The 12,961-nt window shown below is 44.5% G+C and overlaps 1 protein-coding gene across 2 annotated transcripts in view; it reads right to left on the bottom strand.

Annotated features, from left to right (window-relative positions):
• Positions 1-205: 205 nt before the first annotated feature.
• Positions 206-12,961, bottom strand: part of Pdxdc1 (pyridoxal dependent decarboxylase domain containing 1) — a 52,582-nt gene continuing 39,826 nt past the window's right edge. For both annotated transcript variants that reach the window (XM_003478186.5, XM_063226631.1), the window contains 10 exons: positions 11,540-11,603; positions 10,609-10,697; positions 9,100-9,205; positions 5,997-6,168; positions 4,969-5,087; positions 4,589-4,710; positions 3,639-3,731; positions 3,454-3,550; positions 2,397-2,501; positions 206-1,874 (listed from right to left, as the gene is read on the bottom strand). In XM_003478186.5, the coding sequence (XP_003478234.2) occupies positions 1,621-1,874; positions 2,397-2,501; positions 3,454-3,550; positions 3,639-3,731; positions 4,589-4,710; positions 4,969-5,087; positions 5,997-6,168; positions 9,100-9,205; positions 10,609-10,697; positions 11,540-11,603 (1,221 nt within the window). In that variant the 3' untranslated portion in view covers positions 206-1,620. The remainder of the gene's footprint in view (positions 1,875-2,396; positions 2,502-3,453; positions 3,551-3,638; positions 3,732-4,588; positions 4,711-4,968; positions 5,088-5,996; positions 6,169-9,099; positions 9,206-10,608; positions 10,698-11,539; positions 11,604-12,961) is intronic.

Genomic DNA, 12,961 nt, shown 5'->3' with positions numbered 1-12,961 from the left:
TCATCTCAGTGTTTTCAAATACAGATAATTTGTGGGGCTAAATTTGATCTGGGAATTACACAAAACCAGTGATAAATCCATTCTTTTAGGTGTAAGGTCATTAAAACATCCAAATTGTGGTTTTACACATTTAGAAACCTGTTGTTCCGACATTCCCACTGAAAAGTCACAATGCCTGATACTGAGGTATAACTGAGTCCACTGATAACAATTTCAAGAACCTTTATTGAAACCAACATTCAAATAGTATCTCAAGGGTGAAATTCTGTTTCAGCAAAACCGATTTAACAATTCCAAATATATATATAAAAACATTTAAAAATCTTGTTAAAGGTGATAATTTATCCCTCTCCCACTTATCTGCTATACTTCATTGCACCAAAAAAACCAGGGAAGACTGTTTAATCTGCACCCAAAAATAAAATAAAGGAAAACTACATTTTGACAAGTGCCGAATGTCGAAATCACATCAAATCAGTGTAATTATAGGCTTAATGTGGTATAACTAAGGCTTCCCACACTAGTCCACAAATCCAGTGCGAATTCCCCACCATCGAACGCTCTCTGCTTTCCCATTGTTTAACTCTGCTGGCTTAAAAAGGCACAAGGGCCCAATCTTAAGACAACGGAAATGATGTAGTTCTTTGCAAAATAGAAACCTGCAAGAACTTGGGAACTTACTTCCAGTTATTTCAGCCGGGGAGGGATGACTTTTCTGCCTCTCATTTCTGCGGGACCCAGGGAGAGCTGTGAATGGAAGAGAAGCTACAAACCTCTGGAGTGAGACACGTAAGGGCAAACTTACTTTAGCATTCCAACCCATGTAGTGCTGTGCAACCTAGTAGTATCAGGCTCTTCAGGACACAAATGAGCATAATCTGCACCTTTGTGCTGATTTAAAAGCTTTACCATATTTAAATATTGACAAACACACACATACATATGGTCAGGAAGAGACTCAACGGTTATTCCTAGTTAGACAAGTCCTCAAAATTGTTTACAAAGAGCATAGAAGGGGAGAAAAGATTTGTGGCAAAGGACAGCCCCAGACAGAAGCCCTGCCATGGCTCAAGTGGACACGGTCCATACTCAGTCTCCAGGAAAAGCAGCAGTCGGGCAATGGCAGGAGAGGGCTCTGGATGCTCTTTGGGTCCCACTGAAACCCATTTCTTGGAGCAAGCCAATCCAGGTGTCTACTGCAACGCAACCACCACAGACCCATACAACAAAGGTCACTGTCGTCTTGCCTCTGCAGCAGCACAATATAGAACCTGGAGAGTCCTAATAAAAAGCCATTACGTGCAATCTACTCCACATATGCTTATGTTCAGAAAGAAGAAAGCATGTATTTCAAGTGGCAAGCACCCGAAGTTTTAAGTGTGTTTATGGTAACTTAAGGGGAAAATGGTTGTACTGCATTTGGGCAGGCCAGAAACAAGAGTTGGTGGTTCTGCATACACATGAAATAACTGACTCCCCTCCTGGAAAGCTTGGCTTTCAGGCATGTACTTGTGCAAAAATCCCAGTTCAATTGGATGAACATGTGGCATAGTTCACGCTACAGTGTAACTTCTTCCCTGAAACAACAGTCAGTACCAGTCTCAAACCCAACACTGAATTTTATCTTAAGCTCCCTGGCTCTTCCACCTGTGGATGGTCATCTGGACGCTGGGTCCTGTTCTGGAGGGTTTCAGTCTGGCTGGCTTGAGGGGCAGGAGCTCCTGGAGGTTGCTCAGGGCTGTGGGCCTCTAGGGTGCTTTGCTCTGGCCCACTGGACATGTCTTCCACCTTTTCCAAGTCTTCAATGTGACTGACCGAGCTGGTCTCACTCAGTGCATCTGAACTTCTCAGGGACCTTTTAAAAGGCTTCTGACCTGGGGAAAGATGGGATGAACATGGCTGACAGCTCGGTAAGGAGCCTAATGTGACAGAGGTTCTCTGTACACTTGGTTATTGCTTTATTTTATATGCTCAGGCAGAAATCCTGGAATTCCTGGTTTTGAAACAGATGAGAAAGGAACAAAGAACTGCTACTGTTACTCTGCCATGTTCCCAGGCTGGAATCTTTTGAGGTCATCTTAATAAAGACAAGCTCAGGAGAAAGCACCATGGTTAAAATAATGCCAACACTCCAGACCCCTACAGTGCCACCAAGGCATTTCTTTAAGGCAGTCTCTTGAGTACTGAATGGTGGTTATTCAAAGGGACAGTGAGTGATACGTTGTCTTAAGTGTAGAAAACGGGGTTAAATGGGGTTAAAGAACAAGTAAAACAAAGATATGGAAGTTAAACTTTTGCGAAAACTGTTAAACTTGCAAAGGTCTGTTTTCCCTAAAAAAACAAACAAACAAACAATTTCTTTGCTAGTTAATAAACTCAAATGTGATGTAACATACCTGGAAGTCTCTGTTTGGTGCGGCTGCCTGAGGGAGTTGGAGGCGGTGTCACTCCTGTCCCTTGTACTTTGTAGACATAGGTGTGTTCTGTGGACTCGAGAGAGCCTGCGGGGAGAGAGGAGAGAGTACCTGTGGCCACCAAATGCCTGTGATGATGCCACTTGCTCTGCCTTCGGTCCTAACAAGCAGCTTCCAGCATTCAGCTTGCCACAGATCAGAGACTCAGGCCTTCCTGAAACTTGCCAAGAACTGGAGACAGCTGGGCCAGGTAGCCCATTCCTCCTGAGTATCCAGGGACACTAGGCCAGTGGTGTGCACAAACATGCCTGCGGAGCCAGGCCCAACTGGGCAATGTACTTTAGCGACAGGGAATAGATGCCTTTTGCTAAAGGCTGATGCTTGGCAGATTAAAGCTCAGATTATCTTCCGTTGTTACAGTGCTGTTTTCCTAGGGAAAGGGACCTTAGGTTTCAGGGAAAATTATTTCCTTGGCAGAAAAGGAAGAAGTGTGGGCTTCAATGTATCTTTCCCAAATTCTAGCAACTGGTTATACTACTGGCCATGTGGTCTGAAATAAATGTTCCAGGGCTACGTGTTCTGACCTTAGGATTTCTCCTTTCTTTTTTTGGAGGGTGGAATTGAACTCAGGACCTTGCACTTCCCAGGCAGGTGCTGCACCACTGAGCTGCATCTGGTTTAGATTCCCCCTTTCAAAAGCAGCCCTGTGCTGGCTGCAAGGACTAGTGAACCTGAACTCAAATGCCCAACTCCCATGGCAAGCTTGCTTTCTTGGGGTTCTGAACAGCTGGATGGACCAGTTCTTACAGATTCAGGGCAAAGGATTCAGCTTACTACATCGGCCTTCTCACTACTTAGTGATAGAGGGGACTGTGGAAAAAAGTGGCAGGGCAGCAGGGACTCTCCAGATTCCTGCCAGAGGACCCAGGGACAGACCAAGAACTGTGAGAGACTTTGTAACACAAGGGGTGTGGAGAGCTCATAGCATGGTCAAAGCTCCCATATAAAAGAGATCTGAGCAGAGACTAGTTAGTAGTACCTGCTGTTAAGTTAAATGTTCTTCCCTTTTGTGAAGCTTGTACTGGAGAAAACCAGTTCAGCACGGATCCTACTACAGGGATCTGCCGCAACACTCCCTGAAAAGACATAACCCCTGGTCAGGGTCACACGGCCACGCTGTGCTCCCTGCCCAGTGCAGCCACGGCCTTGGCTCGGGAACCTCACCTCTTCCAGAAGTCGCTCCTCATTGGCCTTCTGCAGCTGATCCTGAGCTTCCTGAATTCCTTTCCGGACAACTTCTGTCATGTTTTCCAGAAGCTGTGTAAGATCAGGGAAGACATTACTGGTGTATGCTGCTCACTGGGGCGCACAGAACTGCTGACACAACAGTAGGGATGTTCACAGAGGTGCATCAGTAATGAAATTCTGCCCTTGCAGGCCACAGTGAAGATCAAACAGAAGAGTAAAATGCTTGTGGAGGCCTAGACAGACACCTTAGTGACCAACCTAATGTGACAGGCAGTAGAGAAGAAATAACTGACATCTTGACTAAAAAAAAAAAAAAAAAAAAAGAAAAATCACCCACTCAACTTTCAAGAAGAAAAAAGCAGAAGCCATGTTGTCAGGTTTGGCAGAAACCTTAACGGTCCACCCAACAGTGAATGTAGCTGGTTCCTCAACTTCATTTCAAGCTCTTCTCTTCCCAAAGTGAGACACACGACATGCATTTCTGTTGGCTCCCAGATGTATCTGGTTTAGGGAATGGCTTTTACCCTGGTAGTTTGCTCCTCCATGCCAACTAGCCAAGCAGCAGGTCTGTATCTGGTGGGAGTCCTGTTAGCAGACATGCCCATCTCACCTGGTTTGAGCTCTGCACTGAGCTCGCAGGCAGAGGGGTCCTCTCGAATGCACAGCTACTGTGACTCCACAGCACTCACCATGCCTAGCTGTATGTGTGTTTCTCCCCACTACTTGGCAGTTCCTCAAAAGCAGAGCCCAGGTCAGGCCTACCTGGCATCCTCATGTCTGACATGCCTCAATTACAGGGAACACTTATGAACTTTTTGGGAAAGAATAAATGGTTATTTCCCACGAATGCTTCCTCTTTCATGACCCCATCTAGTTGGGGAGGCAAAACCCCAAAGAGACACAAAACACTAATCAGTTGTACAGACCCTTGAATTTTCTTCAATTTCCCGAGCTGTGACTGCAATGGTCTCCACCAGTTCAGAAACATCTATGTCATCGCTTGCCATGCCAACATAAATGCAGCTCTTCATACTCTTGTACTCAGGACCTGTGGGGAAAAAACAGCAGACAAGCTAGGCTTCCTTTCTGTTGAGAGAGAGGCCTGGGCCACTCCTCTTTGTAACTATAGGACCACATGTGAGAAAAGGCCCCCTTAATGCAGTGATAGTGTCTCTAATAGGCTGAACCTGAGAAAGAACTGCGCTTTCACCTAGCCCAAAGCTTCCTCCAGATGGATGAAGCCATCTCAGCCAATTAGAAAATGTACTTCTGCAGTTCAGAGTTAACTTAGAGGAGCAGTAATTACCCATTTTAAATGTAAGGTCAGATTCCAATTCATTCAACTTTTTCAGGAGTCCAGCATGGATTTTCTCTCCCTCTGGGTCTGATTTCAAACTGCTCTTATCATCATTTGCATGTTCATACCTAAAAACAATATTGAGCAACAGTACTTTAATTAAAGAGATCAATATCTCCTCAGAGAAGGTTATAGGTAGGTATTAACACAATATGGTACCCAATGGGCAAAGGGGCCATGGATGGTGTTTTTGTTTTTCTGAGACAGGGTGTCACTATGTAGTTCAGACTTGCCTTCAATTTACTAGTTAGCCCAGGCTGGCTCAAACTCATGGCAGTTCTCCTGCCTCAGATTCCTGAATGCTGGGATTATAGGCATACACTACCATGCCTATCTGAATAGTGTCCTGAGGTTGACAACTCTCAAGAATATAAATAAGGGCCAAGTCTTTGGCTTTATAGCCAAAAACAATATGCCTCATTTAAGGAGGACAGCCACTGCAGGGCTGAACCCATTGCTAACTAGAGGCCGGTGGGGTGCTGTCTCCCTGGGAACTGGGTTCTGTTTCTCACTGACTTGGAATAGTCTTATCTACCCTGGATGGTAACCATCCATCCACTACATAAGCCCATATGGTACCATCCCACAGGCATTTGTGAGTCAACATACAGAGCACACAACTCACTCCTATGGATGTGCCTCACTGAGTGTACACTGGTGGGCCAAGCCAACTGTTGACACTGGATCTCTGTAAATGCCCACAATGCCTAGTTGAATTTTTGACAGACAAGTATATTGGGTCTGCATACACTCATCTTTGATTTCAAAGTTGGTTCACAAAATGACGCACCACAGGGCTGGGGATTTAGCTCAGTTGTGTAAGTGCCTGCTTGGCAAGCAAAAGGTCATGAGTTTGAACCCTGGTACCAAAAATAAATAAATAAATAAATAAATAAGTTGAGTTAAAAAAATAAAAATGACTCACCATGTGCTTTATTGGCAAAGTCTTCAACATTAAGAGGCAAGCCATGCCTTACCTGACAACCCCTATTCCAGGCCAGTTGGGGTCATCAACATATAGGAGACCTGCAGTCCCCTCTACTTCCTGCTTGAATTCTTCTCGCAGCTGCAGCGTACAAGTCAGGACAGGCAGTTTGCTTTGGATGCAGGCTACAAGCTGATCCACATCCTCTCCCTGTGTTCCTAACGCTGAAAACATTCACAGAATATTTGAGAAATGTGTAGGGAATAGCTTATAGGGACCCTCGCTTCCCTAATTAGGAAGGTCAAAAGCTCTAAGTATAGTCAATTAGCTGGAGCTCAGGAGTCGAAAAGGCCACTCAAGCCAGCTATGGAAGAATCAGGTGTCAAAAATTAGCACAGCTTGTGCTAGGCATTTAGTTCAGTAAGCACCTGCCTGGAAGGCTCAAAGTCCTGAGTTCAATTCCTGATACCTCCCCCACCACCCCTAAAATAGTCAGCTACCTCTCCAGCTATAAATGCTTTGTAGGAGATTTGGTATACAAATGAACCTCCTCAGTATAGAAATCAGCCTCTTCTCACACAAAGGACTGCTTTGGTCTGGTTATGAGATCTCATTACAAGTTAATATGAGCAGCAATCAGAGGTCCTCTCTACATTACCACAAGTGGAGGGAAAGGGAAGTACTTTAGTGGTCTGTGTCTGGGATACCAGGAAAGGCAGGGCAAGGCAACTGTAGTGATTTCAAGGCCTCAAGACTCCTCTTTAAGCCCTGTTCTTGCTGCCATGGGGGTCCTGGCCTTGCTCCCCCACCAGCTTTAGAGACAAAGCCCCCAAAGAGATTGGCCTGGCCACCAGTGAATTATTCAATGGGTTTTTCTTTGCAGGACAAATGCCTACTGTTTTCCTAATTGGATATTTTTTAAGAAAAAAACACCTTTCCAAAAATGTTGAAAATCCGTCAGGATAAATCACCAAACATTTCCTGAAAATGTTGTTACCTTACAAAAAAGCACAAATCTTTTGTTAAACCAGTTTTTAAGACTGAAAACTACATATTTGTGGGGTACCAAATGATGACCTGAGAAACGGGTACACTGTGTAATGTTCAAATCAGGGTAAGCACCTCTATTTCCTTGAACAGTCACCATTTCTTAATAGGGAAAATACTCAAAATCCTTCTTTCTAGCTTTTTAAAAAACTATAGCATATTATTATATATGGTTCACCATATTTATACCTCCTGTCACTTTAGTCTTCACTATCATCAAGTGGTAGGGATCAGGTCTAGAGATCAGAGATCTTAATCAAGGTCCCATAGGGGCAGAGGGCACAGTACCCGGGACTTCCTGTGGTAAAATCCACACACTTTTGGCTACAATACTTTCTGAAGTGTCTAAATCAGTTGCTCTCGACCTTCACTGGTCTATTAAAATTCCCAGGGAACTTCTAAGATGTTGATGCCCAGTTTCCAAACAGGTGGACACCTGGGAAGTCCTGGAGGGTTCCATGCCTGAGAGGACCCAGCAGCTCAGTGCTCCTTCCCCTCCCTCTCATCTTTGAAACACGGTGTACTCCTTAAACATACACAACACCAATAAAGGTAACCAAGACCTAGGAAATCAGACCTCTATAGGTAGCCCAACCACTGGTGGTTTTTAAGGCCCCAAACTGATTCAAAGATGCAGTTAGAAGCAAGAATCCTTGAAATAGAAAACTGAAGAACACTAAAAACAAGGATTCAAGTGACTTCAGAAGTCTGCTATTTTTGAGAAATTACAATGGAATGCCAGTCTAAATTTAGACCCAAAGGAAAGAAACAGCTGACCCCTAAATCCACATTTTAAAGGCGCACCCCTTTGGGAATCCTGTTTAATTTGATCCACAGTGTGGCTAAGGCCTTAAGCTCTTGGTGGTTTTTCTAATATTCCTCTTTGCCATGCTTTCTCCCCCACAGGTAGTGTGGAAATCAGTAAGTTGCTGGATCTGTCACAGTCCACCTTTTAAGACAGATCAGGAAATATTCTGACGTGCTCCTCATGTTTGGGCTCTGCATTCCCAACCTTATAGTACAGTTTATCCATTCAAGACCGCAGGGAACGATCCAGACGACAGCCTGATGCTCCTGAGAGATTCACCAGGCCTTCTCTCACTGAGTGGACAGCCCAGCCCTTCTTGTTGTATGGATGCTAACTCCTTTGTCACTACTTTCTCCCCCAGTGGTGAGCCACAGCATCCCAAGGTGGCTGGACAGCACATAATCCCCAGTAGGTAGCACCTGAAGCCCCTTTCAGCTGGAAATGGCTACATGAAGAGACCTCCACACTCTCAATGACCCACGAAGTTGAGGCTCTGCGTGTGTCTGGGGAAAATGAGGCAGGAAGTAAGGGTGTGGCCAGGCAGCTGGACAAGTGGGCATGACCTGTCAGTCATGGAGATCCAGGACACAAGTGCAGAAAAACAGTTCCCAAGGGCTACAGCTGGGACCAATGAGCAAATGCTACCTTCAGTTCTTGTGGCACAAGATCAGACAGGTTTTGATGAGACAGTATAGATCTGAAGTCAGCATGGGGAGGAGGAGATCCAGGGGCCATTAACCTCACCTGCAGAATGTACTCTTTCCTATTACAGTTGGCCCACACTCACTCTTTTCCTATCTCTGATAAATGTAAAACTTTGCTACCTTAAAAAAAGAAAAAAGAAAGAAATAGCCCCTCCAAAACCTGATGCCCCAAACTATAGCAAAACAGAAAATCATAGGGGAGAAAAAAAGAACTTAGATGTGTTATATATATGGACCAACTTGCTACAGTGAATGTAATCATTATATACTGCAAACATGAACTATAAAACAAAGTACCCAGCATATCATAAAGAAAATTACGTGGGGTGTGGCAGCACATACTTGTGACCCCAGCACTCTGGGAGACTGAGGCAGGAGGAGTACAAGTTCAAGCTTGGCCTGGCCAACTTAAGTGATTTAGCCAGACTCTCCTTCAAAAAATAAAAAAGGGCTGAGGATGCATCTCAGTGCCAAAGTCCTTGGTTCAACTCCTAGTATGGCAAAAATAAAGGCAGACAGTCAGACAGACAACCCAACAGCCTAGACTTTAACAGGCATAAAACCCATCTTACCAGAATGAAACAGAGACTAGTTACCTGCTGCCGTCATCAAGGGGCTGAACCGCACACACATGCCCTCGACCTCCAGATCCATGACGGTGAGGCCACCTGCAGGCACCAGCTGTTTCAACTGCTCTCCCAGCTGCAGAGAAAAGGACAGCGCACACATGTTCCCACAACCCAGGCCGCAGTGTCTTCCCCACCTCCCCTCTCTATCCAACACAGACTGAGGGGAAGCAGGGGGCTCCTGGAGCTCATTTCTTTTCATCCTCAACTGGTCTCTGAATATTTATGGCTTCTTTTTTGGTGGTGGTGGTGGGGGGTGGAATTCAGGGTCTCGCTGTATAGTCTAGGTTGACCTTAAAAACTCACTAGGTAGCCCAGGCTACTCTTGAACTCTCAGTGATCCTCCTGCATCAGCCTCCTGAATGGTGAGTTTATAGGCATGCACCTCACACCTGCACCACTTCTTTTTAAAACAGATTTTACCTTTAGGGATGCTCTATCACTGAACTACATCTCCAGACCCTTTTATGGGCAGAGTCTTGCTAAACTGCCTTGGAAAGAGTAGACGTTGCAGTCCTCCTACCTCAGCCATCCTCAGGGCTGGGATTACAGGTGTGTGCCACCGCACCTGGCCCCAGCCCTTTCATTTTGAGGTAGGCTCTCACGAAGCTGCTAAGTGGCCCTGGAAGGTTCAAACTTGCTATTCCCCTGTATTGCCTTCCCAGAGCACTGAGATTATAGGCTTGCACCACCACACATAGCTTATTTTCCTTTTTACCAATACAATTCATTGTATTACACAATTCACTGTATAAAAATCTACAAAATGCAGATAAATGTAATATGTAAAAAGTACCCACAACATACTGCTCAAACACTGCTGACATTTGGTACACTCCCATGTTTTCTCTGTAGTGAATGAAAAGTTGTCATAAAACATGACATGCTACACACTTTAATAATTTGCATTTTTTCATTTGTGCTGCTTCATTTTTTCATTTCCTGGCTGCCTAGCACATTCAGCAGCATGGCTCACAATGGCCGTTTTGAACTGTGCTGCACAGGTGTGCTATAACTTATTTGCTGAACCCCCAGGAACCAATACTGTTGCAGTGAGCATCCTTATGCTGCTCACGACACTCAAGACTAAATTCCTAGAGGTACTATCAATGCCAATGACTCCTAGAGGTACTATTTCAGTGTCCACAAAGCACTAAAGCACAATTCCTCCAGCCCACACTGCCCTACTGCCAAAGATGCTCAAGGGACTTAGCCTTGGTGCCCACTGAGGCAGCTGGACGCTCACCAGACCACCACAGCAGGTGCATGGATGCCATACTCTGCAGGCTGTTTCACAGCTGTACACGGCACCCAAGAAACAGTATAGGTGGAAACTAAGAGAAAGATGCCAAGAATGATTGCCAGGGGTGGCCAGGAAGTGACCTGAGAAGAGAATCTCAGAACACATCCAGCACCTTCTGTTATCCCAGCCGTGGTGCTCTGAGATGTAAAGAAAAAGGCAGACAACTGCCACCTTACCCAGCGATTCAGAGCATCACAGGAATGTCTCTCCCGGCCAAGGGTGGAGGGCGCCATGTGGGGTGCTGGGACCCCTTTTAACACCGGATCTGAAACCAAAACAGAAGGGATTCACTCCCAAAAACATGGTCAATTTAAACATTGCAGTCCAACTCCATTTCACTTAGATTCCATTATTCACCTCCTGTATTTCTAAAATCAAATAATTCTAACACATTTTTTTTTCTTCACAAACTATATAACACCTGAATACATTTCCAGAAACAGAATTCTTAACTACACTTTTGGAAAAGGTTGCTTCTAAGGCCTTTGGACTATTCAACACCTAGTCTACCAAGCATTGTGCAAAGGCAACCACGGGCCCAAACATCCAAACTGGGCTTCCCAAAACTTATCCTTGACCCATCAAATAGTCTGGATGCCTGCTCATCCTTAGGACTGTAGACATCTGCGATATATAAAGCAGGCAATGATTCTGTCACCTCGGAGCTTACAGTCTAACTGGAGACAGAAAATAACCATATGTTGATCACTGCTAGTGCAGTGAAAGATGATCACATGCCATGACATAACAAGATGGAATCCTTTAGACAGGACAAAGAGAAAGCCAGAACTTAATGGCAACCTAGGAGTGAGAGAAGTGTTTTGTTTTTTGTTTTTTAGTACCAGGCATCAAACTCACGACCTCACACTTGGGACCTCATACTTGCCAAGCAGGCGCATGTGCCGCTGAGCTAAATCCCCAGCCCCAAGAATCTATTTTCAAGTGATTCAGCCATTCTAGTACTGATCCTGAGACTGATATCTGGGAACCATTGGTGTAGGCACTGTAAACTAAAGCAATAGATTTTGGAGTATCTAACATGCAGTGATACCAAATTCAAAGCCCTTAGACACAGACACAAAAATAAACCTTTTTAAAATCACCTACCTGAGTTTGGTAATTCCTGGAAAAATCTGAACACTACTACTGGTGAACTGAGCTCATCCTCCACCTGCAGAAACAGAAGTCTGGTGTTACCAAGTGACAGTAAATGCCAACCACCCACGGAGTCAGCATCAGCTGGGAAAACAGGGTGGAGGTGGTCTATTTTGTATATAAACACAAATAAAAACTCAAAGGTTAATTTCAGCTGTGAAAGTAACAAAAAGCAAATGTTTGGTAAAACTTCTAAAAGTAACTATGACTTACCCTGAGAGTGTACCGTGGTTCTGAGATTAACATGAAAATTAAACTGAAGTTAAAGCAGGGGAAATTTTAATATTTACAAACAACCTTAGTGCTCAAAAAAGGTACGTAAAAAGTCAGGTGTGGTGGCACACACCTCTAATGTCCTCGGGAGGCTGAGGCAGAAGGATTACTATGAGTTCAAGACCAGTCTAGGCTACAAAGTGAGCTCAAGGCCAGCCTGAACTGCATGGTGAGACCCTGTCTCAAAAAAGAGTCTCAAAAAAAAAAAAAAAAGAAAAGAAAAAATGGAACTACAATCAAGTGTTGAGGGTGCCAGTACCTTCAAAAAATCCTAGAAATCATTCAAGATTTACTACAATTCTTATACTCAGAAATAGAACAAGTACTTTCTCCTTCTCACCTTGTAAAATTTTCACAACAGGATACAATGTACACACCCACAGTGGACCTGTATCTATGTATCTGCTAACCATACATACTTACCTGAGACAGGCACTGCACCTCAGCAGTGAATCTCCTAACAGGTGAAACTGCTCACTGCGCTGCAGAACACAGCACTAGCTCCTGCCCTTCGCTGGACACCTGCTCAGCTGTCAGCTTTAGCACTAGGTTAGGGCACATAGTGAGCAGCGAGGTCCCTGGCAGGCAGTATGGTGTTTCTCTGGGGGTGAGGGCCTAGGCTGACAGCTCTCCAAGCTTGCAATAATTGCAGTTCTATCTCTAGTCCTAAAACCTATGTTCCTAGTTTGAGTGTGATGACTCACAAGTTAAACCACAATAGGAAATGTTACTTTAGACAGGGAGTAAACAGGCCAAGAACTTTTCTACAAGTTTGTCAAAGGACTATTGGATGCAATTCTGATCAAGAAAGCTTTATATTCAAATCTTCCAATTACTCACTGACACTGTTCCTGCGCTAAAATGATTTTTGTATCTGTTATCTCCTGTAACTTTCACATTACTATTCATTCACTCATTTATTTGAGATAGGGTCTCACTAGTTTAGGCTGGTCCTGAGCTCACTATGTAGCCCAGGCTGACCTTGAACTCAAGGAGATCCTCCTGTCTTGGCCTCTTGTGTTCTGGGACTATTGGCATGCAACATCATGCCTAGCTTGCTCTTAGTTCTTTAAAAGTATTACTATTTACAGAGCCTGATGG

This window comes from Cavia porcellus, unplaced genomic scaffold (assembly GCF_034190915.1).
Source record: "Cavia porcellus strain 051 isolate PalLab524CR breed Dunkin Hartley unplaced genomic scaffold, mCavPor4.1 scaffold_16, whole genome shotgun sequence".
Classification (NCBI taxonomy): Eukaryota; Metazoa; Chordata; class Mammalia; order Rodentia; family Caviidae; genus Cavia; species Cavia porcellus.
The sequence above is the reverse complement of the archived record's forward strand: the minus strand, read 5'-3'. Positions and strand labels throughout refer to the sequence as shown.